The sequence below is a fragment of the Accipiter gentilis genome, chromosome 22 (assembly GCF_929443795.1).
Source record: "Accipiter gentilis chromosome 22, bAccGen1.1, whole genome shotgun sequence".
NCBI lineage: Eukaryota > Metazoa > Chordata > Aves > Accipitriformes > Accipitridae > Astur > Astur gentilis.
This window is the reverse complement of record NC_064901.1, coordinates 16144449-16171693: the sequence shown is the minus strand read 5'-3', so window position 1 is coordinate 16171693 and position 27245 is coordinate 16144449. Positions and strand designations below refer to the sequence as shown.

Sequence of the window (27245 nt, the reverse complement as noted above, 5' to 3'; positions counted from 1 at the left end):
TTGCACAGCCCGTCCTGTCGGCTTTAGGGAGCGCTAAAAAGAGAAAGCGTATAAACGCGGCAAGTTATTTCAAGGCCTAAAAACGCTGGGCCTTGATGAGCTGCCGCAGCCGGGCCGCTCCCGGGGCCGGGGCCCTGGAGGGCTCTGCGGGGCTGCGCCCGGCTGCCGGGGTAAGCGAGAAGGCAGCCGACAAAAAAAGCCCTTTCGCACCCAGTGCGGCTAAGCCTACAGCGCGCTGCTGTGAATGAGACGCTCTTGTCTTCGGAAAGAGGCAGGGAGCCGGCCGGGAGCTGATAGGAAAGGCAGGGAGCATCCGTGAAACGGCAGGGATGCTCCAGGCTGGGCAGCGCACGCTCCTCCAGCAGCCGGCAGGGCTCTGTGCTTGCCGTGGGTATGGTCCCACGCAGCCGTGCTGGGAAACGACCCTTGTCACTCCGAAGGCAGAGAGCGTCGCCTTCAGCCGGCTGCCTTCAATATAAACACAGGCCAGCCACGTATACCTACAGACGACAAAACCCTGCCAAAACGACACTGCACCAAGCATAAAGCTGACGTGAAAGAGAGGAAGGGATACGGCAGACTGTAACAGCCGGTTACTAACATATACCTGGGAAGCCCTTGGCTGTTACAGGGCAACATCCCATCATTCAGCAAGTTCCATAATGCAGAGTATTTGCTCAGCCTCGCAAGTACACTACTTTGGGTAACAATTCTAGCCACAGTGGAGTAGGCCAGGTGTCTTTCAAAAGCAAAAGCCCCAAGGAAACCCCGCCAGCTTTCTATAGGCAGAAACGATGCCTCAGACTTACTGAGCAAAGCTCTCATCTTTGATGGGGGAGAAACACACTACCACAAGCCTTATCTTGTGTTCTCAACGCAATACTGATGTCCTGATTGCTATGAACCATCAGTAACTTTCCTCAAGATTAAAGGCGACAAACTACAGCACCTCTGCTGAGCTCCAAAGGGGGATATCTGAGCAAGGCAAACAAAACCAAGCACTGAACCAATGGACCTCATTTGCATTCTAATCTAATTGTAATTACACATACTCTGAACTTCTTTTTAACTCAGTCACTACCTTGTTACAGTTTTCTCATAGCCTTTCAGACCGTTGTCAGCTTTCTACCATCATCGGTCCAGAGGCCTTTCCCAGGTGACTGCTCCTTCCTACCTGCTCCCACACAGCTGCTTGCACAGCAGTTGTACAGAGCATCCTCGTTCCCAGAAGCCTCCCAAGCACGCAGAGAATCAGTTACTTCTGCAGATACCAAGAAGAAGGGTCCCAAACATCGCTGAATTAAATGTTTAGATTGTCCACTATTTTTCCTTCTTTCTGAAGCATTTGCTCAGCTCCAGTAGAAAGTGACATGCTGTTTCATTATGCACACACCCATGCACTTTTTAATTAAGACATTTTGATCCTGTTTCTGGACTGTGCTCTTGGTAGCTGGCTGTTGGCACAGACAGAGGCTGGGTTCCACCCTAGAAGTCCTCAAGGCCTATGAAGCGTGCCCAACACCTACCATCTGACAAGCTCTTGGATGGCAAAGCAATCACAGGATCTTGAACTGGCAGAAGGAAACTTCCCGTCAGCTGGCAGAGGGACATTTCTTCACTGCTTAATCCCTTAGCTCCTCTTTGGGCAGGCACAAAATGCCGACTTTGTCTTCTGAATTTGGAAGAATATAGATGTAAATCTCAACTCCAGCATTTTGCAGCCAACACAACTAATATTAAGCCTTGCTCAGATCTACAGTCCTCCTCTCCGAGATCACTGGACTCCAATTAATCCTGGGTCCAGTAACTTTCCAGCAAAGCTTTACAGTGCGTGTCCATCTCCACTCAAGGACCCTGCCTTTTGACTAATGCAGAGAGCTAAATTTGTTCTTTGATGATCACAGATGGTTCCCCCCTTAACTCAGGTTGTGCAGACTGCACCGATGAATCCTAACTTAACAGGCTGTAAATAAGTCTGTTTTCCTTCCACAATTCCTCAGACAATCCTAGATCAAATGATGGCAAAGACTGTTCCTGGTGTACTCCGAGCTACAAGCCCTCCCTGCCTGTTCTGTCCCACTTTAAGAAACTGTTTACAGACTTTTGCAAGCCCTCAAAGGCTGGCTTTATGTTCCTACTCCATTCTGAGATCCAGGAATGGCATTTTTCTGTCTGAGTTGCCCCTGATAGAAACACATCTGGTTTAAACAGAGGGGCAAGAGCTGTGCAAAGCGGCCACCAGACCTAGCTGACTTCCCAGCCCCTTTCTAGGTCATTGTGCTGGTTTTGGCTGGGATAGTTAATTTTCTTCGTAGTAGCTAGTATGCGGCTATGTTTTGGATTTGTGCTGAAAACAGTGTTGATAATGCAGAGATGTTTTCATTATTGCTAAGCAGTGCCTACACCGAGTCAAGGCCTTTTCTGCTTCTGCAAGAAGCTGGGAGGGGACACAGTTGACCCCAGCTGACCAAAGGGATATTCCATACCATATGATGTCACACTCGGCATATAAAGCTGGGAGAAGAAGGGGACATTTAGAGTTACGGCGTTTGTCTTCCCAAGTAACTGTTAGGCATGATGGAGCCCCGCTTTCCTGGAGATGGCTGAACGCCTGCCTGCTGATGGGAAGTGGTGAAAGAATTCCTTGTTTTGCTTTGCTTGTGTGCACGGCTTTTGCTTTACTTACTAAACTGTCTTTATCTCAACCCACCAGTTTTCTCACTTTTACCCTTCTGATTCTCTCCCCCATCCCACCAAGGAGGGGAGTGAGCAGCTGTGTGGGACTTAGTTGCCGGCTGGGGTTAAATCATAACAGTCCTTTTTGGTGCCCAGCGTGGGACTTGAAGGCTTCAAGATAACAACAGGTTTGACTGGAATGTGCTAGATTGAATTTAGAGCTGTTATTGCTGTTTAGCTATTAAATGGCAGGCTCCTGTGCTTGCCATGGAGCTTGCTTGCCTTACTGTATATTAGAGTCTAGTGCTCATTAGCAGCTGCTTTTTGCTTACGCTGCCTGCTGTACTGCTGCACTGCTTATCATCTGACTGCTGTGCCTGGGTACATTTTGATAACAGCAACGGCGATGTGCCTGGGCTGGCAGATGGCCAGGGCATCGCTGCTCCTTCTGTGCTGCTGGACAGGCTGAACTCCAGTGTGAACTCAAAGGGCCCGTGGCCTGTGGATGAGTCCAGGTGAGCAGGTGAGCAGGACACCCCAAAGCATCTGTGGCCATGGATAAGCCCATGCCAGAGCAGGTACATCTTGAAGTGTCTGTGGCCGTGGTTACGTCTGTGCTGCAGCAGGTATACCTCTGAAGGGATTGTGGCCCAAGGATAAGTCCGCACTGGAGAAGGTATGCCTTGCAGCATCTGTGGCTGTGCATGAGGTCATGGGTGGAGCACCTCAAAATCTGTGGCCATGGATAAGCCCACGACAGAGCAGGTACGTCCCTGGAGAGACTGTAGCCATGGGTAAGGCCATATTGGAGAAGGTTTACTTCTGAAGGGACTGTGGCTGTGGGTAAGGCAACGCTGGAGCAGGTATATCTCTGAAGGCATTGTGGCCCATGGAGAAGGCCATGCTGGAATAGCACCTCAAAGTGACTGTGGTTGTGGATAAGTCTATGCTACAGCAGGTACCCCCCTGAAGAGACTGTAGCTCATAGATAAGGCTCCACTTGGAGCAGGTACAGCCCTAAGGGACTGCGGTCCATGGGTAAGTCCAAGCCAGTGCAGGGGCAAGGGAAGGAGTTCATTGCAATGTTAAACCCTATAACCTGGCCCAAAGGGACCAAGGGTAGAGATTGTAATGGATATACCTTTCAATTGTTGTAACCTGGGACTTGAGTTGCATGTTATAGGAATTACTATAGCAGGAACCATCCAAACCAATGAAGTACAAGCCTCACAAGAAGCAGAGCAAGTGCAGCAGTGACCCAACCTGAGCTGGCTTTGGTGCCCAGTAACTCCACCGAACATGCCACCTCTCCTGTCCTGAGCGACCACCATAACAGATGTAGCCCAAAGCCATAGACTAAATGAACTCAATGGATATTCGTGGATATTTTACAGGGGTGGTCCACAGACTAAGGGAATGATATCTGGGTATTATATCAAAGGATGGGAAGGAGGGATGTGGTTAATGAGGTTCTATTGGATAGTGTGGTAACTGAGCATGACATAAATGGTATGGAATAAGGGGTGGAGAATGTGCTGGGTTTGGCTGGGATAGAGTTAATTTTCTTCATTGTAGCTAGTGTGGGTCTATGGTTTGGATTTGTGCTGAAAACAGTGTTGATAATGCAGAGATGTTTTCATTATTGCTAAGCAGTGCTTACACAGAGTCAAGGCCTTTTCCGCTTCTCACATCACCCCACCAGCAAGGAGGCTGGGAGTGCCCAAGAACCTGGGAGGGGACACAGCTGACCCCAGCTGACCAAAGGGATATTCCAGACCATATGACATCTTGCTCAGCATATGGGGGGGAAGAAGGAGGAAAGGGGACGTTCGGAATTATGGTGTTTGTCTTCCCAAGGAACCATTATGCGTGATGGAGTCCTGCTTTCCTGGAGATGGCTGAACACCTGCCTGCTGATGGGAAGTGGTCAAAGAATTCCTTGTTTTTCTTTGCTTATTAAACTGTCTTTATCTCAGCCCATGAGTTTTCTCACTTTTACCCTTCTGATTCTCTCCATCATCCCACCGGAGCAGGGGACTGAGTGAGCAGCTGTGTGGTGCTTAGTTGCTGGCTGGGGTTAAACCATGACAGTCATCATAAGGATGGAAAAGAGAAAGGGTTGCCGGTGGACAGGATGGCTGTTTTCCCCACTGAAGAACCACTAGCTGGCAGTACCCACATATTAGGTTACCAGAGGCATCAAGAACCTGCTGAGGAGGGGAAGACAGACAGGACTAGGTATCTCAGACAGATTTGATCCTAAGCTGGAGAGATCTCAGGTTTAGTTTTTGTCCTTATGAATATCCCAGCTGAATCCTCCCACATAAATCTTATTTATTTAGACTATTCAGTGCCCAAGAGGCATATAACAGTGCTGATTTATCTATGCCCTGTGCTTCCTTCAAGCAACACTATTTCCATGTTTGGATGGAACTGGCCACAAAAACAACCCCAAAAGCAAAACACTGACAAAAATGCAGAAGCCTTAACATTTTTTTTCCTCAGCATCCCAAATCCTACAAAATTTGTATTAAGTTTTATTTTCAAAATCATTACAAGTGTTCACTTTGCCTAGCTGGAGGCACACTCACCTGGAATGATGACCTGCTTAATTTTAGTCCTTATGCTGCTGGATAATCAACCAGGATTTGGAACATCTGAGGCAAGTTCATTTGTAATGAAGTATACCAAGGGGAAATAATGACTTTCCTTGCCTCCCTCCAACCCTTCCTCATACAATCCAGACCAGAAAAATGTTTCCAGCAAAGCTTTTGTTGAAACATAAACATTTCCATGAAAAGTTTTGTTTCATCTGACTGGCAGTTTACAACTGAAAGTACATCATCAAAAAGGTTCCGAACTAGCTCTGGGCTTGGACCCACAGTGACCTCAGCACCAGCAGATGTTTGGAGGCCAAGGTATGGAGAAAGAAACAGAGAGCAAATACATGGACTCGTTGACTGACTGCATGCGCCCACGATCAGGATAAGGGAAAGCTGGAGAAGTGGTAAGCTACCAATTATTTCTTAATTTAGAAGTTCTTGTGAATAGGAAGTAGAGCAAACATATCACCTATCACCTCACAAATTCATGACTTCTTAAAAAAGATCCATCACAAACTTGCTTACTGCACCTCTAGAGTACTCAGTTTTTTCCTACATGTTAGTACCTGCTCCCTGCACTGCTCCCTCTACGTCTTTTTAGCCCTCACCATCCTTTAGCTCCCCTCGGTCCTCCTTCCACACAACTTACCCATTTATCTTTGATCCTCAAGGTCTATCAGGCCTTTACTAGGTATGTGGAGCTGTATGATAAAATGAGGTCAGAGCCCCCTTTTGCACACAATCCTGTCCTCATACAACAGAAGAAACCATGAAACATCAAGGCTGTGTTCTCAGTAAATAGTTGGGCAATTGGGCACTCACAACAATGTCTCTCTTTCTTTCCCCTTCACACAGGCTCAAAGATTCACGTTTTCTTCCTTCTCTCCCTTTTTTTTCCCCCCCCTTTCCATAAACTAAATTTTGAACAGTTGGTTGGCCAAGGCAGCAGATTCCAGAGGGTCTTATTCCAGGCCAAATAGCAATAAAACTCATTTGGCATATTCATCTTATTGGGAAGGTAATAAAATTAAGGAACAGGGTTGCTATTTTGGTATGTCATTCCTCAGTAAGGTACCAATGACTAAGAAAAAACTTCCACGGAGCTAGTGAAGCTGAATGCTTCTCACAGCTGACGAGTAATGCAACAGGCTTATTATGATAACTAAGATGTTTACAAAGCACCTAGAAAAGAAAATTTCCCAACACCCGAATGCACCGACTCCCTTCCCGCTTGTGCTAAACCTGAGGAAAGAACTAAGGAAAGGTTAAGCCTGGCAAAAGCAAGCTACCCACCCTTCCCAACTGGCACGATGGTTATAACAAGAGCTGTCCACACAGCCAAAACACCTGCACAGGAAATTAGTCCCCTGAAATCTCCCTGTTTGCCTTCTCCTGCCAAGCAAGTCTGCCTATAGTCAAGAATGACTGATAATTATTGAATTTGGGTTGAACAGTTTCAATTCATAAAATTTCCAAAAATATCAATTTGGTCCAGGTCCCAACAGAAGATGAGGTGAAGATGAAAGAGGAAGAAAAGGAAGGAGGGTGAGTTGGTTGCTCAGGCACTAAACAGAAAGGAAAATACGTTATTCATATGCCCTATTTCTCCCCCAATCTTAAAGTGCAATTTAACTCTGAAGAAGGGTAACAGTACAGCCCTGCACCGAGTTGTTCTCTCTGCGTCATCCACTTTCCTGCACGCTGGATTTAGCAATGAAAATAAATATTATTTCTGTTAGTCAACAGGGTCTCTGGAGAAGGACTGGGTCTGTGCTGGCTCATACATCATCCAACCTACATGGTTGAGACAACAGAATATTGTTAGTGTATTACTCAGAAGGGACCTGATCTGAACTACAGTTTCCAAGGACTTCTACAGTACAAGCAGGGTTCTGCGCAAGGCTCATCTTTTTGCCCTCTTTCTGTATAGTGCTTAGCACAAAGGTCCATCATAAGGGATGTGAGACAGAGCCATCCCACTCATTTTCTCACACAAACCATGGCACTTTTGATTCCCCTGGGACAAAAGAGATTCCCGAGTTTGCTTTAACTCCATGGATTCCTGAGTCTGCTGTAACTCAATGTCAGTCTTTCATTCTCATGCAACGGGGAAGCGAAGGCACTCACCTCCTTCTTTGCTGACTCCCAGGCACCCCTTCAGCTCCTGAAGTGAGATTGACTTGTCCTTGTTGAGGTCACAGTAGTCAATGAAACGTCGGGCACATTTCTTGGGCTTGGCTTTCTTCTTTACGTAACGTTTGAAAGGCTTCAGCTCCCGCTTGTTGATGTCATTACTGCTGTTGTTGTCCAGCTGGCTGAAGTACCAGTGTACCACTCGCTCCTCCAGTGTGTGGCTGGGGTCTGGCTCAGAGAACCTGGAACAGAGGAAGCACAGGCCCCCGACAAGTGGGTGCTCTCACCAACACTGTCAAGCACATGCTGAGGAGCCAGAGCTGACACGCATTATGCCATACTTAAAGCAGGCAAAATACACAGGTCTTACAATCTCCTCCTTTTAGCTGGGCTCTTTTGAGAGAGATGAACTTTTTCTAAAAATGTCCTTTAGCATTAACAAGTGGTGCCAAGAGATTCCCGGAGACTGATACCCTCAGTAGCTCCAGTTCTCCTCACACCAGTTGCCGAAACTCTGCCTAATCCCAGAATGATCTCTCTTTAGAGGGCAGGAGGCACCCTCCATGGTCCTTTTGACCCTTGGACTCGCACTCAAGTTACCAGCAGGAAAGCCACGAGTGTCAGCTGTCATGGTAGTTTCTGTGATAGCAACATCTAGACTTCAGAAAAGGAACAAATTCATTTCATGCAAGACACATTCATTATTTGAAAATGTCCTTGGCAAGATGCAACATTCCTGCTGTATCTATTTATACGATCAGAACTCCTGTGCTGTATTTTCAGCATATTTAATGCTTTTCACATGGTTGATTTATGTAGAAGAATTCCACAGCAGACAAGCACCACAAATCCATTAAAAGCAATACTACGGAACTGGAAACTTCAGTTTGCTTAATTTCTTACTCATTGTGATATTACAAGTTTGGCGTTATTTGGCTCACATTTTCTTCCTGTGGACAACAACAAACAATATCTGAGAGGAGAAGAGGAGCAGGAGGAAAAGCAACAGCTGAAGATCCACAAATAGAGAATGCTGCCGTTCAACGTCAAGCCAACACTGAACAGGCACTGTTATGTCGTACCATTTAAGCAGTGTCTGGTGTTCTGCAGCAGCAGTGGGAAAGGGGTTATTCCTCAGTGATACAGAGAACCAGGGAAGAAACTTTCTAAAGAAGAATTCTTTAAAAATCACACTAAGCTAGTCCGTCTTTTCTCCATGTGATGAGTGTGCCAACAGAGAAGGCTGAAATAATGCTGAAATGAGGCTGAGACTTGAGCCTTTTTCCTCACTAGAATAAAGCGTTTCAGTGCATGGAAATTAGTGGATAGGTAGTCAGACACACTACACTGGCAGTGGTTGCTCTGACTTATTCCAGGAGACACCTCCAGCTGCTGCCTAATTCCTTCCCCAGCAGTGAGAGAGGGTCAGTTGCGTGCTGTGGGCAGCCAGATTCTGGTGTGCTTCAGCATTCTAGCTGATGGGGAAGTATGAAGCCAGGTACCTTATAAAATGCACTTTAAGACTGTCACCAACCTTGTTTCAGATACTGTTGGGATATATATATAAAAATGGTCACTGAAAATTTCTTTGTTGGGAACTGGAAGGAAGAAAATTCTTTTGACCTTCCAGTATGACCAGTTTTGCCTCTAAAACACGGCTGCAGAGCCTGAAAAAGAAAAAACCTACCCTACTGCCATGGTAATTTAAATCACTAGTGAAGGGAAGTCTGCAACATGCAGAAAGCAAGCAGTGGAGCTTAGGTGGAGATCAGAGATCCCTATTAACCTTCTCTGATAGCTTTTACAAATGAGGATACAATTTAAAAAGGTAGCCCCTACCCAGAGACATCTGGATCCTTGAAACAAGTAATCACACACAGTAGGGAGAAGCAAATAAACTGCACCACGTTTTCCCCAAGGTTTTATTTCAAACTATCTCCTTCATCATTTAGTTTTTAACTGAGAAGCAGCCTGGCATTCAGTCACAGCATCTGGTCAATGTACGGTGGGATAAACACTGGCGGGGAGGAAGAAGAGTTTAGGAATCAGTTTGGCTTAGTTTGGGGAGCCAAAATACAAGGCAAGCCCCTGGAGCCACCTATGGACAAGCAGAAATTGCAAAAATCTCCCCAGAAGGCTAAGGGAGTGCCCAGATTTTTCAGAGCCTTGAAACTGTATGTGAAGACCAGGATGACAGGAGAGAATAAAAACACACCCTGTGGCTTGTTTTTATGACATTTATGAACACAGTCACTGGTCTCTCTCCCTTTTGGAAATGAACTGGCTATCATTTGAAGACTAGCACATTTCCAACAGCCACAGGGAATTCCTGTATTGCAAGGGCCAATATTCTGCTTTTGCTGAGATAGAGGAATAAAACCTGAGCTTTTGCATGTGAGATTCCCCTTGTCCACACCTTTGTCTGCCTTTTGTTTCCTGAAGGCCCACAACTGGAGAGGCAGAAACGGAGAAAATAGCAGAGCATCTTAGAACCAACAGCAGAAAGACGACAGGAACACGAGTTTCCCTCTACCTGAAGGAACACCCAGAAGCAGGACTTAGAAGAGCCTCTTCTTCAGAGGCACACCAAGGAGGAGCTCTGATGAGTTACCAAGAGAAGCAATATAGCTCTCTTTAGCACTTCCATAAAGAACGTCAGGGAAATCCACAGGCTAATACAAATACATTGACTCATGAGGTGATGATTTATCAATTTTTGCCATTACAAACATGCTGAGAGCTCGTGCTGAAAACTGAAGCACGCTAATGGAGCTAAAGGGAGTTAGTTTAATTGCTGTGATTGTAAGAGGAAGGAAGGTATAGCCATTTCTGAGTTTCTACCATTTCCTGTTGGCTGGCTTAGCAGGACTGCAGTTCCTGAGTTGGTTGCCCTTTCTGATGATCATCCAGAATCCCAGCACAGGAAGGATCCATATCATCTCAGTGCAGCCATATCTCCCTGGCTCGTGAAATTACATGATACGCTAAAGAAGGCTGAGGTTACACCACCATATCTAACTATCTTGACTTTTGACGGCTGCCCATGCAAGACACTTATGCACCATCCATGAAACAAGAATTGATGCAACTTCACAGCACTGCTAAGCCGCCCAGCTTTGATGATGTGCTGTGACAACCACCACACCTGCTGGGTCATCTGAAATAAATCTGGGGGCTCTAGCTGTCCTGCAAGCACAGGCTTTGCAGGAGTATTCCAGGGGAATTTCCCTCTACTACCTCTCCATTGCTGTTGCATGAGAAATAGATCAGCCCTCACGCAAACTTCATTTGTTGGGCTGCCTCCCTACTCATTCAGACCATAAAGGGATCAGAAAAAACAAGAGAGAACAAAGCTGCTTTGTACATTCTCAACCCCCGGCAAAACAACATCTCTTGCTCTTACACCAGTCACACAAAAATCCACTGAATTCCAGTCTCTCACTCCAGTGCTGCAGCAGCTTTGTAAGACCTAGCAAAGACAGACATTACCAAAATGCAGTCTTCTCATGTTGACTACGTTACAGCTGTACTCACTTTTCTTCCTAATTGTTTCTCTTTAGCACTCTATGGCAAAACAATCAATCCTAAAGAATGAGTGCTTGGTAAGCAAAGAGCTCTGTGTAAGCTGATTTTCCAAATCTAACCTGCTGTTGCTGGATTGCTGCCGTACATAAGCCAGCAAGTTTAGCTGCATTATGCAGCATAAGCCCACCCACAGTCCAACAATGAAGAGAAGCATGGTCTGTCATTAACAGTCTAGGACAGGGAACCTGCTCTCTCGGCTTTCTTACAAATTTGTTGGCATCAAGTATATAGTCTTCTCTAAGTAGGCTTTTGCTCCTCCTCCTCCTCTATAACATGCTATCAGCTCCCTCATAGGAGGGGAATACTTATTTCTCAGGTGGCTTATGCTTGGAGATATGGTTTAAGGTACTGTTACTTTTAACAATACTATTTTCCAATCAAGACACTTCCGCAGAATACCTTCGTATCAGCTGGTGTAACCGGGGTACAGGCAGAAAGCAAAGAGGCTATGAAAAGACATGGGCATGCACTTTTGCAGCTGCACTGAATTCTGAAGCAGAGAGAGAAGAATATGCCAAAACATCAAATAGACAGCTTGAATATGCACTTTGCATGTAGTTTGTAATGCTTTCCAGCCCTTGAGGTCCCTTGCAAGAAAGGAGAAGTTAACTCAGTGGGAAGGAGCAGGGAAGAAGGGGAGGTATATAGGGTAAAGTATACAAAAGCAGCAAATGTCAGACATTACTCACATACAGAACCGTGTACAGTGTGCAATCACATTATCCTCCATAGAACTGTGCTGTCGAAGTGTAATATGTCCCACTAAATTTTACTAAGTAAACTGAAGTCCATTCCTACCAAAGTTCATCCTTTGCTCCCTGAATACTTGCAGCCCCACTGCATCCCACTGCAAAGGCTGCATGGACCCACAGTACTGTTGCAGTGACAGAAAATCCTAATACAAAATACTGCTTTGACAGAAAGCAAGGTTGCAAACTCTGAAGTACCCAGCAGATGACCACCTGTTTGAAGACCTTTAGAAAACCTATTCTTTTGTAATATAAACTTTATGTAGCAACAATAGCAGCTGAGGCAGAAGGAGGGGAGTAAGACCAGCCTAACATCACCCAACAGGACTGCAAACAGACACTATAAACCAGAGGGAGCTATTCCAGGATGAAGGAACACTGATGGACAAGAAGCTGCTAGCAGAAGTGACAGAGTAGAAAAAAAATTAGTCCAGCTTACACTCCTAACACACGAGGTATGTTTGTGGTCAGGATGTCTACAGGAGTTAAAAGTTGTAGGTTTCTATGAATTGAAAATATTTTGCAAGGGTATATACATTGCTTGGTGCTGTTGCTGAATGAAGAACAGATTGGAGCAAAGCTAAAGAAATGACAGGACTGACTCTGTCAGTAAACACCCATGACAGCTTTGGTGATGTCCACCAAGGTGCCTGTGGGGAGTGGTGGAAAGCAATGAGTTTAACAAACGGAATTAAAATTCAGAATTGTTCTTTCTCTGCTTCCTCTTTTTAGTCTGCTTTTCTTGTTCTTAGTGGTTGTCTATTCTAAAGTTAAAGGCTCTAATGGTGGAACATGGCTTGAATCAAAGAGTATTACTCTAACGGAATTGCAGAATGATCCTGTATCTGTTTTATTGTTCTCCCTTTTCTGTAGCCAAAGAATCAAGAAGCCAACAAAAAACTAAACCGTGTTCAGACTAAACAAAAGGGTACTACGCAGTCCAAATTCATTACGGGGAATGCATAATTCCTCTACAGTTAAAACTTAAGTTATCTTCCTATTACAGGCCCAGTTTCTTCCTCTCCTCGAGCTAAGTTGTGTATGAAACATTATTCCGAACACTTTTCTGAAGATTGTGAGATAAATAATTTAGAAGGTTTAAAAATCACCTCCCTTCACTCCTCATTGACTGTTCAAGATTGTCCTCTTACATGAACTCTCCCGTATCTTTAATTAGGCTAGAATTTCCATAGGAGCACAAAGAGAAGTTGGTATCCAACTTCAATTGAAATGCAATAGGAGTTGGGATTAACTTCCCTGCACTGTTTGAAAGCGTCAATCTTTATTAAAACATGGCTCGGCTTCAGAACACCCTGGAGATGTGCTGAGCTGTACTTGCCTGCTTCAAACTGCTCAACTAGAGCATGAAAGGGAACCTTGGGGGCAATTTTCTGAAGTATTTTTTAGGGCTATTACATGAGGAATAATTGGCAACTTAAAATGAAGGGACACAGCTGCTGTGTTACATGATAAGGGTGGCTGTTGTAAGCTGCCCTTTTAACCCTAAATTCCACAGGGCAGTAATATTTTTGCTGATAATGTAGCAAGCCATAGTGCACGTATTTTGGCAACTAAAATTCATTTCTGAATTGGCAGGGACCAAAGAGAGTTTCTCAGATCAGGGACACCCAGGCTGGGATCCCCCTTTGGTCTATTTTAGTTTAGGCCCTGTGTGATATGAATACGTCAGAGTTAGAAAATAGACTAAAATGTACTAAAGCGAAGTCTAAATTTTAAAAAGTCCTGCTCTTATTATATAGGATTTATACATGAACAATTTCAATGATGCATTTTTTTCAAAAAGGATACTAAACACTGGTTAATAAACCAATTTCCTACAAGCACTCCCTCAATTACTTTGAAAACATACAGTAACAAGATGTGCCTTGGAGTTATTACATAAACTTAAAATTAAGAATGAATTTTACCAGAGATTTTCTGTTTCAAAAGTCTAAATGAAGTCTACTTGGCTATTTTGCTGTAATATAAACCAGGGCCATAAGGAAGGGAAGTTCTCATCTCATTTACATTATTGTAAAGCAAGAGTAACTCAATTAAAGTCAATAGCTTTGAACTTGCTTAAACGAGACAAGACCTATAAGGGATTACAAGGTCGTTTTAAGCATGCCCAATAAAAAAAAAAAAGGTCTTATCAGGTTTTACTTACATGGCCTGCAGCAATCCAAGTTGTACAGCCTCACTTTGCTGCTACTAGATTGTTTCTGTGTGTGCCAAGTATAAAGTCTGCAATTTAGCACAGCTCTATGTAGTACTTTAAGTGCAGATCTCCATCATTTCTCCCCATGCCCCCCCCTCCCCCCCAAAAAAAAGCTAATATGGAAATTAACTGCAAAGCAACAGACAGCTTTGCAGCATAAGTAGGTAAAGTCTTGAAGATGAAGACACTCTGCAAATTCAAGAAGTTTTCACCCGTGTATCCAGATTCAGACTGGAAGTGGCAGGGTAATCTAATCTGATTTCCTGTATTACATACTCACAGAATGTGAATCAAATTACTCTTAGGACCATAACTCGGGTTTGACTAAAGCAAGTCTTTCTGAAAGGCATCAGGCTTAAGATGAAAGCCTTAGAGAGAGGGAATCTGTCAGCTCCCTCATTACTTCATTCTGCCTTAGAATTGCCCTCGCTTTAAAGAAATTTTGATCACAAGTTTGTTTATATTCAGCTAATCATGTTCTTCCCTGCTAGACTAAAGAGCCTGCAGAGCTTTTGTCCCTATGGAGATACTCAGATTATATGAAATCATCTTTCAACCTTTTTTCCCTTTCTTTTAATACCCTAAGGAAGGCTGAGCTCCTTAAGATTCTCACTGTTAGGCTTTTTCAGTCCTTGACATTTTGGAAAGGCTCTTCTCTGCGTTTGGTCCTATATTTTAATGTTGGTATTAAAGACATATATTGTATGCCAGCATCACCTCTCTGCTGCCATGGAGAAACAGGAATAGTCCCCCCCCTTCCCCAAAACTCCTACTTGCTGCTTCTCTGACTGATTAAAATACATAGGACAACATATAGGGCCAGTCGACATGGGGGTACAGCTTGCTGTTTCCTTGGCCTGCCCCCTGCAACAGGCACAAGCTTTGCTAGTGATACATTAAAAATTTACCTTGGATCATTGGATGCATTTGTTCAAACTCTAAAAAAGGCCCAGGAGGATGAAATGCTGAACACTGTAAAGGAACAGAAAGAGGAAGGCTACAGAGGGAACCAGTGCATGTTTAAATACAGAATCTATTCTGCCATCATTATGGCAAAGATGGATAAGAGCCTGCAATAAGTGAAGCTTGCCTCACAAATAAGAAAACTGATGTTAAGACTTTAAAACTGACATGAGTGACATTAAGAAAAATCAGATAGCCAGATCTCTAACTTTTCTTTTCAACATGACCTTCTCAGCAAACCTGGGCCAGGGAGATACAGGATAAGCACTGTCATAAATCCAGTATTTTGTTAGCTGTTAAGGTTGGAAATGAATTAGCCTTATGATTAACCCTATAGGTAAAAATATCCCTTCATCTTTGAAAAGAGCTTTCATTTCCAGTGCCAAAGTCAAGTCAGGTCACCCAGACAATTTCAGATATTCCTGAAGAGAGGACTCAGGACATTCCTCCCCTTGGGAAACTTGAAAAGCAGGACTCATTATGCAGGGACAGCTTCCCAATTCTGCAAATTCATATGAAATGAAAGCTGTACTGATTAAAATTTTATATAAGTACAAAAAATTCCTTGAAATACCTTTTTTTTTTTTGCAAAATAAATGGTCCCATCATGGCATGGTGGGATGGAAAAGCTTGACACACTTTCTTTGGGATATGCAACTTAGCCTAGCTGATGCACATGGAAGTTCACGCCAGAGCAGTTTCCTGAATTTAATCGTGGCTGTGGGCAGGCAGAGTATTTGGGTGGTAGCAGTCTTTCGCCTTACAAAAGACAGGCTGCTAAAAGATTTCTTTTTCCCCTTGCAACTGGACTGCTGACACTGGAGCTGAAAATAAATCAACATGACGACTGTGTGAAGAGCTGGGCAGTGAAAAATTCTACCAGAAAGGCCTCTATTGAAAGCTGAGAAATACACAAAGCTTGGGTAACATTAGGAAGCAAGCCTGCTGGTTTACAGAAGCGCAGTGGGGGCATATATCTCTGGTCTCTACAATATTGGTTTATATTAAGCTTTATTTTAAGAGTGATGATGGCATTGGCTGGGCTTCAGTCCCAGTGCCAAAGATGCCGAATAAATATCAGATACTCTCCAGGGCTTCCCGCCACCCCTACCCATTGCATTTGAACCATGCAAATTAGACAGAATTGACATTGGAATGCTTATGGCTGGGAGACAACGACGTTATTTCCCATCCTTGGGGCATTTTTCATCCTGTTTATATGAATACAGACATGCTAGGCGAATACGGCTAATTCGATGGGTTACAGAATATTCAGCGTGCAGGCACTCAGCCACTGGCCTGATTTGTAAGGTCCAAATGCGAAGTTAAAACCATATGGGTTCACAAGCAATCCATACTGAAACCAAGGGGCACAGAGGTGCCACCCAGGAAGATTTTTGTCTTAAGTAGTTAAAGATGGCACAGCTTCCTTCTACATTTTGAAAGAGGAAAGCAGGGGATCAAAATTACTCTCAGTACGTTGGAGCAATACCCACGGAAGTAACACATGCACAGAGGCACCTCCTTCATCTCTACACCCCTATGAACACGAGCACACTAGTCGTTGTGGCATCCCTGCATGCTAAACTAGCACTGACTCCATTTACAGTTGGGGGAATCCAGAAGCACAGAAGAAGCCCTGCCTAGCCAAGGCAACACAGCACTTCTTTTAAATCCATGACAGTCCATTCTCAATGGCCTGTCCTGCCGCAGCACTGCAGCTGCTGCGCTAAGGGGATTTGCTGTTATCAAGCAGAAGGGGGAGACAAGACCTCAGCTTTTCTCCAGTTCCCCAGAAACGCAGACTTCTGCCCACCTCTTGCAACAGGCCTGACCTGCTGCTCCTTCGAAGAGGGATGGATGAACAGGCAGCTGGTCAGAGGGGAGGGCCGTGAAAAACAGCTCCTCTCCTCATCGGCGGGCTGGCTCCAGCCCCACAGCAAAACCACAGCACTGGTACTGCCAAGAATTCAGTTCACATTCTTCGCTCCCTGTGGTAGCCACTAGGCCACACGGTCTCCTTCAATCCATTTGCATTTTATTAGGTCTTTTCATGCGCCAGGGGACAAAAGAACAAGCCACTTCCTCCCACTGAGCTCTCATTTCACACTTCAAATGGGCTATACTAACCTTTATGGTGGAGCAGCTGCCAGGGAGGAGGGGTGGGAGGAGGCAAGCAGGGCTAGGATGACAGGACAGAGCAGCGGCTGAAGATGCAGCCTCAGCTCCTCTCCCAGCAACCCAGAGGAACCTGAACCAGCACACAGCAACACCTTCCCCTCCCGCCCCCACCTCGGGGGCACCCCGAGCTCTGCAGCCACCTTGGTGGCGTTCAGCCTGAGTGCTGTCTGGACTCACCTCCCACCCCCAGTAGGTGCTGCCGAGTTAATAGCCTGTACCATGTCCGTAGTCAGAGCATCAAGTAAGCTGGTAATAAATTCAACTTTCTTCCCTTCTGGGCAGCCTGCAGAGAGAAAAGAGGAGGTTTAATGCAAAAATACACAGGATTGGTCTCCTACCCCAGTTCAGCCAGAACCTCCTTTGTTTCTAACATGGCAGTCATCATCACAGTCCCTAAGGAAAAGCAAAAGAATCCCTCAGTGGCTTTCTCTGCATGGCAGTTTGTCCTGCAGCTTTTGTCCAGGCACACACAGGGTCACCAACAATATCTGGCAGGAAGACTGTGTGGTTAGCTTTATGGCCGCTCCCAGTTCTCTACCAGCATAACCACAGGGATGTGCTGGAAGTGCCTGGCAGACAGGAGTTCCCATGGTGACATTTGTAGAGAAGTTTACAAAACAACTCATTACCTCCTGGGTCATCTTCCTCGGCAAACATGGCTGTTCTGAGGTCCTAACTGACAGCTTAAAGCTTCCCAAAGCACGGGCCAAAGCAAGGACTTCTGCTTGCACTCTCCTGTTCAGGCACAGAGAGGGTTGCCTGCCAGCAGCTACCACAATAATTCAGTTCTTTGCATGATCACACTGCATGGGAAACATGTCAGTCTAAGTCAACACGAGGTAATCGCCCCCAGTCACTGCTGGCTTAACCAGGACAAAGCGGGCTGAAGACAAGCTTGGTAACCATTTCCATTACTTAGTGCTGAGGCTGTCTAGCTCCCCACCATCATAACCACAGACTGACAGAGCCTCCTATACTGAACAGTGCCAGCCTGTTATGACACAGCTGAGACGAAATTCTCCATCTCCTCACCTTTATGAGGCAATCTACGCTGTTTCCTTGCTTCTTAAAGGAGCAAAAGCATGCTTCAGTTACTACCACGTTAATACTGTAACAATTGCTCTAGGCTACCAAGGAAAGAGCATACTTAACTTCAACCCACCATCTCCAAAACTGTTGTCCAGAATCCATCACCTCCCGTCCTATTGTCTTCTCTTGATGTGACAGAGAAGCCATCACAACATCTCTCACCTCTTCTCTTTCCCCAAACCACCATGCACTACCAATTAGTCAGCTGATTACGGCAGCAGACACCAGACAACAGCCTCCCCCAGCAACATACAGCAGCGTCAACACTTTCTGCTTTTCTCGGACAAGCAGAGAAGCACGTGTACCCCAAACAGAGCACCAGAAACTTACTGTAATCCCTTGACAGCTGAAAGCAGCTTGCAAATTGATCTGACAAAACTCCCTCCTTTGCTGTATTACAGGCTCTGTTCTCTGCAATAGCTAACCAACAGTCCCTCGCCTGTCTCCATATTATGTGCATTACACACACACACACACACCCCCCTCAGCACTCGTTTGGCACATGGTCCAGAAAATGTCAGCATTGTAATGGGTAAGCTGCTATGGCAGCCAGAGTAGACCACTCACTTAAAGGAGCTTTTTGTTGCAGTAATGAGAAGGTTGAAAAACCATTTGCTAGAAGTCATCTCCCTGGGGCCTCAGCATCTCACCGTCTGCAGGAATTAGCAGCTTGCCATTTGCTATGTGCAAGCAACACTTTCCTTCCTTTTTTTTTTTTTCTGGCCACAGCCATGACACAGTTTGTGAAGAGGGTATGTGTAGGTGTGCAAGGATCTGGACTTATGTCTCCTCCACCCTGGCCTCTGCAGGGTCTCTTCACGCAGGTCAAGGTGCACACAGCCTGCAGCACTGAGAGTCTGAAGACTGGGCAAACCTCTAGAAGAGGAATAAGGTATGGGGTCCCCCTTACAGAATTGAGTGCAAATGGAATGATCAGTCTCAAATTAAAAGAGGGTTTTTTCTTAAAATTCAGTTCTGCTAAGAAATAAGAGCAGGGAAAAAATAAAAAGAAACACCCTCTCTCACCCCCTGCAGTTCTGGCTCACCAGTGAATTTTTGCATACAAGGGCATCTAATCAAACAAACCTCAAGTCTGCATCAAAAGATCACGCAGCACAGCATCTCTCAGGCAGACAAACCAGGATCAGATCCTCCATCTCCTGGTCTCTCCATAGACAAGGGTATTTTCAGTGACAGGAACCATCATGCCAGCCAATGCAGCCAAGCACAGAGCTGAAAGTTTACTCAGGCACAGAAAAGTGGCTTGAGTTGAGAGGGGAACTCCCCTGGAGTCTGATGCTGGGACCAGACCACTAAGCTACACCATCATGTGTCCTCTCCTGCGTCAAGCAGTTCCTGTCCCCTTGTCTAGCTGCAGTGCAGAAGGGCAGGGAGAAGGGAAATGAAACCATACTGTCTTTCTGAGAGATCAGAAAGAGACTCTCAAAGAAAAAGCCCAAGAGCAAAAGGATTTCCACAGAGGAGTTCTGGAGAGGCAGGGGGGAAGCGCACAGAGCGGCAGTAAAGCAAGGGAAGAAGGCGGTAGGGAAGAAAGGAAGTAAGGTTATTCTATTTTAGCGTGATTTCCTAAGGAAATGAGCCTTAATGCAATCATTTAGCTGTTTTCCCTCTCCTTCCCTCTACCCCCCAGAATAATATGTGAACCAATTGGCCAATTTCATTCAAATGTGAGAGGGAAGCAGATAGGAAATTTCTACGTGACTTGTGAAAAATGAGGAGCTGCATAGAAGAGAGCCCTGCTGAGGGCAGAGTTGCTAAGCAGAAAGCTATGGGGCCCAAGGTCAGGAGCTGGCAGAAGAAGAATTAGGAGACACAGAAGGCAGATCTGGAACAAATCTCATTTCCTTTGCTAACCTGCTCACAGACAACTCACTTTATACCAGCCCTAGGAAGGGCCAGGAGAAAATGAAGGGGATCCAGAGCTACCAGCTCTTTCTGCAGAGTTCTTGGTCTCTACCATTCCCTCATGGTGGAGAGGGACCCACTGTAGCTTCTGTTTTCAAGCAGTCATCCGCACCCAGAAGAGCAACAGCTGACCTGTCAGTGAGGGCACACTCACTCTGCTCCTCAGAAAGATGTCAGGAAGGCAAAAACAGCACAGGCAGGTAGACGAGCATTTTTAAGAGCTGCAACAGACACCTATGCCCAGCACATCTTCCTAGCAGAAACAAGGTAGGCAAACAGTAAATTATGGCTTGTCACTCTGTTAAGAGGAAAAAGCAGAATATAAAACAAGCAGCAATGGGAGAGAAAGCAGGTCACAGGCAGAAAATAAGGGATAAAGTCCAATTAAGTGAGGAGCCAGCATTAGTTAAGGGACCTTAGTGCACCAGGAACGCTGCCCTGCCTGGTCCATGCAGTGTCAGGGAGCCAGTTGGTCCACTGACAATTGCCAGCTGTGTCCTCTTTCCTTGCTCAGGGGGCACCAAGCTGCTGAAAATCCCTGCTAAATGGAAAGAATCCTGTCCTGGCCAGACTTGGAAGAAGAACTTTCAATGCTGAGCCCGTTCTTCCCCCATGGGACCTCCAGGCATCCCAGTTTCTTTCCTGAAAATTCTGATCCCAGACATGTTTTCAAAGGGCAGACAGGCAATAAACTGGCCCCCAGGACACTCCCAGCCTTTTCCAGTTCACTGCTGACACTGGAGGTGATCCAAAATAACACAGAATAAAACCCATGGTAAAACATGCGTGGTGAGGGAAATCCCGCATCTCCTCAACAATATTCTTGGCCCCTTAAGAGTCCCAAGGTGAGACAAGGGAAGAAGGCAGAGACAAGATCTTGTTCCTCTCTGACCTGGAAGTTCTCTGTCCTTGAATGGATCATCAATCTCTGTGCTCTTCGATCTGGCATCGCTTTCACACACAGGGGTCTCATAGCTGAAAAAGGAGAACAGCAGATGCTAAACTATGTGATATAGCTTTAGTGTCATCAGATCATTGCTAAGGGGTTGTGTCTTATCTGCTTACTGCAGGGGAAACCAATAAATCTGCAGAAGAAATATTATTCTCAGGCATCTGTCTGTTTATGGACAGTTGGTAACAGCAGCAGAATTGGAGAGAGAAGGAAGAGCATACTCTGAAGTCCAGAATCAGCTACCAACCCAAACCCACAAACAGCACAAGGTCCTCTTCCAACTCTTGTAGGCACAGGCTGAGCTTTTTTTCAAAGCTGTCCATGCTCTGCAGAATCACTGTATCTAGCAGAGTTTAGGCCCCAAATCCTACTGGCCTGTTTTTATAATTTGCCAGACCCACAGTTTTTTTCCAAAGCCCAAGTGAGAAAAGATTCCCCAGGCAGTTTTAAGATACAGAGTAACTTAAAGAAAAATCTATCACTGGTTTAAAATCCATGAATGCGCAACCAAGCAGTCTTCTAAATCTGTACTGGTGAGGGTCCAAGTGGCTGCAGCATGGAAGTATAAAGCAGAGGATAATGCACCAAAGCCACTTGCCTTTTCACTGCTCATGCCCCTGATCTGTACTCTTCAGAAAAGCCCTGTTTCCTGCTACTGCCCAAAAGCTGCAAGCCAGAGAAAAAAAGGCCGATTGGCTTGAATACTTAACACGGAGGAAAGTAAGGGCAGTAGTTACTATGCACCAACTCCTACAGAGAGGGAGCTGCAGAGTAACATTCAATAGGGAACATCACAGAGAGTGTTGTGAGCTCTAGGGAAGGTAGTACAGAGCTGACTGCTCTAGAGGTAGGAACTTATCTGATATAGCTACAGTATTTTTTTTATAAGTCATCTTCTCCACGCAGGCATCTCACCAGGCCTATAGCTCTTACCGAGTGGAAGTACCAGGCAGCGGGCGTCCCGTGTCCACCAGGACACACCAGCAGTACCCAGTCGACTGGTGGCATTGCACTGGTTTGTAGAGCCCTCCGGGAGCACACTCGGGGATGACGATACCCTCGCGGGGATTCTGCCTGGCCTCCTCCAGGGCACTCTGCCTTTCCTGGTCACAGGAGTGAACTTTCTCTGGAAGATGGGAGGGAGGTTGGGGGGGGGGGGGGGGGGGGGTGGAGAAAAAAAATCAAATCAAGATCATCTTCCTCAGCTCAGCAGGATATGGGTATCCTTCACATCAGGAGACCTTTGTGTCTGTTTCCTTCTCAGCAAACACCAGTAAGTCTACATCCCTAGGGACTCAGGGACCTCTGGTTAGTGAGCTTCCTCCTACATTTAGCTGTGACACAAGAAGATTATGGATTATAGACATTGACTGCCAAGTGCCCGGCAAGCCAGGAACAGCAGGAAAAACTGTTCCCATTCAGCTGGGTTTTGGAGCAGAGCTATCAGATAACAATAATTCACTATTGCTGCAGCCACGGGGTAAGCATTTCCCAGATGATGTTTTCACATACTGAAAGATCCTAAATTGTGACTTGTATTTTCAAACATGAGCGCAAACACCCTGCCCTACGCCACATCTCTTTCTACAGACTGCAACGCGCTCTCCCCTCTCAATAGCATCTCTCCAACACAATCTCAAAAGGAGCAGAAGGTTTTGTTTTAACACCGCCTTATCCGGTGCACAGCGCACCTGCACACACCTCAGCAAGAAACGGAATGGGATATCCCATTCTACCTATACTGCCATCACCTCTCCAGCACACTCCACCTTTGTCTTCACCTGGAAAACAAGGAACCCAACATTGCTTCCTACCACGGGGTAGGTAGGACCCTGTCCCTTAATAGCTTATTACACAGATAAGGTTATTTCCAAAGACATCATCACCCAGAGAACAGGGTACACAGATGGCATGCACCAAAGAACAGAAAGAAGCCCAGAAGTGGCTTCTGCAGCCACCCTGCCACCTTCGACCCTAGCGCTGCCTCTTCAACCACCACCTGCAGAGGAGTGACAGATGCATGGAGAGGTGCCAGGCTGCTGTCTCTTATATGGACCAGCCATTAAAAGGGGAAGAGATGCACAGAGTACCTGTGGGACGTTAAGACCTATTTCGCTCAACAGCTGGAAGTTCTCAATTAGAAGTCTTCAAACATTCTGGCCCTTTGAGGAGTAGGAAAATTATTTAAACTTTAGAAACCACTGAAGGTATCACAGAGAGAAAAAAGCGTGCATGTAGGGCAGAAAGCAGTCAAGGCAGCTGATCACGGGATTTAAAACATGTCTAAATCTAGGGTAAAAAAAGACAACAGTGTAACTCCTAACTTTTATCATTAGGAGCGTGACAAAACACAGAAGCAGGAACAGTTGTTCTCTCCTTCCCTAGCTTTCCTCTCCCTTGCAGTTTAGTGTGTTTATTCTTTTCTTTTTATAAATAAGCCACAACATCTGAAATTCTTTGCCACAGCCAAGAATCCCCTCAAGCTTTCAATACATAAAATGCTTCAACACTGACAGGCAATGACACCACAGGTTCATCCCAAACCTGCAGATGTTTGCACGGTCAGCCAGCAGACATGGCATGACCTCAGCATCCTGCCCCCGGGACAGACTCTGCACACAACTAACACATGCTCACTGTTTCCGTGTATCTTGCCTGCCTGCCTGTACCCCATCAGTTACATCTTATATTTTGGTCATAAATTCTGGTGCAGAGAGTAACTTTTGTTCTGTACCTGGGGAACAGAAGGGGTGCCAATTCACAGCTAGAATTCCTCAGCTTGGTAGCAGCAGGTACAACACAAAAAACTCCAGCAGGTCTGCACAGCGTCACCTGATTACAGCACACTTTGGGTACCAGAAGCACTTTTATTGGTTTCTAATTGAACTGTAGCAGCTGAAGAGTCTCAGAGACCCAGAACGGTCTCCTTCTCCTCAGCATTTCAGAGAACGGTCGAGACTGGGAATGTGAAGGGCACCTGAACTTTGCCACACAAGTCCACACAACCAAAACACAGAATAGAAGCTTTTAAGTGTCGGCAAGTCTGACTCAAGCAGAGAGAAACTTGATCGGGAAGGAGCAGGAGGGGATAAAGTCAACAAAAACTGAAAGGGAGCTCAAGCCTCAGCTGATATTTAAGCTGACTTCACTTTGCTGACAGATTTCACATGTGAAAAAAAAAAAAAGACCCACGACTGTTCCCAAGCTGTATGTGGACAGAGAAGTCATTGAGCAAGAGGCCTGCAGGCTCCTTAACAAACCACTTACATCACGAGGGGCCCCTGCTTACCCACAGTCTGCCGACAGTAATTCGCACCTTGGCCCTCAGGTGAGGAGGATCATTTATGCAGCTTGGGGAAGCAAAAACAGGGGCAGAATTCCCTATCATCATTTTATATAATAAGCAAAAGAAAAAAAAAGCTCCTGCAGAAGAGAACTACATTCCAGGAATTTTTCTATCTAAATCCCCAAGGCTTCCTGAGTGCACAAAGTCAAACCAAGGTCTCTCAAGTCCTTTGAGTCTTGCAAAACTAGCACTAAAAATGACTCTGAAAAAACCAAAGTGGGGGGGTTTTGTGTGTCAGAACAAAAAATATGCCACTTTTATTGAAACCAAGAAAAAAAAGAAAGAATAAATGTCTTTGAATGAGTTAGTATCTTATTTTACATACACTTGCAGTTAGGTATGCAAATTACACAGAATAAATGTACATACTTAGACACACATTTGTACTACACCATAAAAAATGGCAAAAAATTCTCTGCACATATTAACAGAAATTTGTGGGAATTGAATAGTCACAGCATTTACTACCAGAAGACAGAACTAATTGGTAGTCACTCCTGTTTGAAGGGTGTCTAAAGGCTGAGGGAAACAAATCTTACAGGTTTTGTTCAGCTGACATCAAAGAGATGTAATGATGCAAAATCCACCATCGTCACTAGTATTCAGTGGCCTGTCATTAGCAGTACAACTGAAATAGTAGAGAGATCAGATTTTTCTCATTTCTAGCATACATCTAGAAGTAGCCACTATGAAAGTCTCATCTATACTGTTATATCCTGACAAACATAAAACAGACATACTGGGACAAACCAAAGGCCCAACTTGGCTGTTTCACCTCCAGCCATGGCCAAAAGCAGAAGCTTAGAGGAGAACAGAGGAACAGGACAAGCATATATTTCTTTTCCCCATGTATTTCACGTCTCAACCAGCTGTGGATCAGAAACTTGCAGAGACAGACATGGAGTTTGTATTTAGTGAGTGGCAATGGTTTTTCCCTTCCACCAGTTTGCCATGTCTCCCTTCATAAACTTTTATTGACTATGACATCCCACAGCTAGTTCTGTGGCTTGACTACATGTTGTATGTGGAACACAGCACATCCTTTGGTTCGATTTAAACCTGGCTCCAACTAGGTTTGTTTGCTGACACCTGAGTTCTTCTGGAGGATGAAACAGTGAACAGTTTGCAGTCTCCCTCCCTGCCTCTCACTACTTTGCAGATTCCTATTCATCTCTTCTACGTGCTGAAGAGTCCCAGTTGACCCAGTTCTTTCTCTGAACCCTTTCCAGATCCACCATACCTTCCCTGAGCTAGAGGGGATCAGAATAGTAAACACATTGACAATAAATGGAGACTCTGACAACAGCCTTGTGGAAAGTTCCTTCAGTGACATCTGTCTACTAAGCAGAAGAAAGTAATAACTAGCTCTAGCCCCCAGAGAGGCTCTTTCCGCCAGACTACCACTCTAACAGCACTTAATTCCCTTAAAAAATAAACATGAATATTAACAGTTAGGGTGTACTTCAACAGCCAGCAAAATCAGCTGGGAAATCCATACCATCAGCTTCCCTAGTATGGGACTTGGCATGAACTGAACACACTGTCACCCTGAAAGATGGTCTTGTGGGTAATGAAGGGACCATCAAATGCTATCCCAGCTCCAGGACACTGAAGTCAGGCTGTTCCAGTCAGACTGCTTACTGGAAACTTTGCTGTTGTTGCCAAGGCTAGGTTTATGGAGGACAGTGAAAGCCTATGGCCAAGCTAGAAAGTTTAATGCCAGCTATGAAATTAAGCTGTCATCTTAGAAAGCAGCGTATATTTATTATACGTGCAGGGTACTTAAAAGCCTACTCCCTGTTTGAGTTAATGGGGGTCACAGGCACAGAAAGATAAAGAAAAAAGGTTTTCCTTCTTTCCCTATATTAAACATTTAGAGAGAGAATATTTAAGACAGCAAGTCAGTGGGACACAAACAGCCTTCCCAGTACCAACATATTACAAACCTTTTTTTTTTTTTTTTTTAAGGCACTGTCACATTCCCCTGTTTTCTGCCATCTCTGCTTTGACTTAAGAGAACCATCAGCAAAGAAGCTGAGTAACACTTGCCAACTTGCTGTTGCTGGGGAGCGAAACCTTCGGGAGACAGCAAATCTAGATTACAACAAATCCAATGACAGCAAAAAAAAAAAAGATAGGGAATGCATGCACACACAAAGGAGAGAATCACTGGCAGAAATATACATTTAACTGCTCAGCTCTAAAATGCTGTTTGTTCCTTCTTACTCTTGACTGCTTCTAACACTGCTTAAAACATTAAAAAAGTACTGTCTCTGAAGCCATGAGCTATTGCAGAAAAGCATGGCTTGGACATCTGCAGTTGTACATTATTTATGCAACAATTTTCCCCTAGTAATGGCCTTCTGAGAAATACATGGTCAGATTCATAAAAAGGTCTCTCATTCCTGGTCCCTTAAGTACACACATTCAAACATACATCTAGTGCCTGAACAATAAAAATAAAAATGATGGATGAGGTAAGGGACTCATCTGACTGTCAGTCTAATAAACTAGATGGTTATTAAAGAGATGGGGTTTTGTTTACCTTACAAAGGTGAGAAGAGAGGGTGTCTAGCAGCATCTAACCAAAGGCTTGTGCTTACCAGCTCTCATGCTCAGCTTGCATGGCTAGATGCAGCCAACGTGCTGCTCTGGGGACAAGGCAGCCTCCCCCAGCTGCTCTCTGGACACGTAACAACTCTCATAGCTATCACAGCCAAAGGACCAAGCATCAATCATCAGGGCTGCAAGGATGCTATGGATAATTAGGGTGGGACATAAGGAAGATATGCCACCCAACCACTGCAGATTATTTTTTGAATAT

At 45.1% G+C, this 27245-nt stretch overlaps 1 protein-coding gene across 4 annotated transcripts in view; it reads right to left on the bottom strand.

Moving 5' to 3' along the window:
• Positions 1-27245, bottom strand: part of SMOC1 (SPARC related modular calcium binding 1) — a 138615-nt gene that overhangs the window by 6514 nt on the left and 104856 nt on the right. For all 4 annotated transcript variants that reach the window (XM_049825888.1, XM_049825890.1, XM_049825889.1 and 1 more), the window contains 4 exons: positions 22009-22201; positions 21016-21098; positions 17286-17391; positions 7407-7654 (listed from right to left, as the gene is read on the bottom strand). In XM_049825888.1, coding sequence (XP_049681845.1) covers positions 7407-7654; positions 17286-17391; positions 21016-21098; positions 22009-22201 — 630 coding nt within the window. The remainder of the gene's footprint in view (positions 1-7406; positions 7655-17285; positions 17392-21015; positions 21099-22008; positions 22202-27245) is intronic.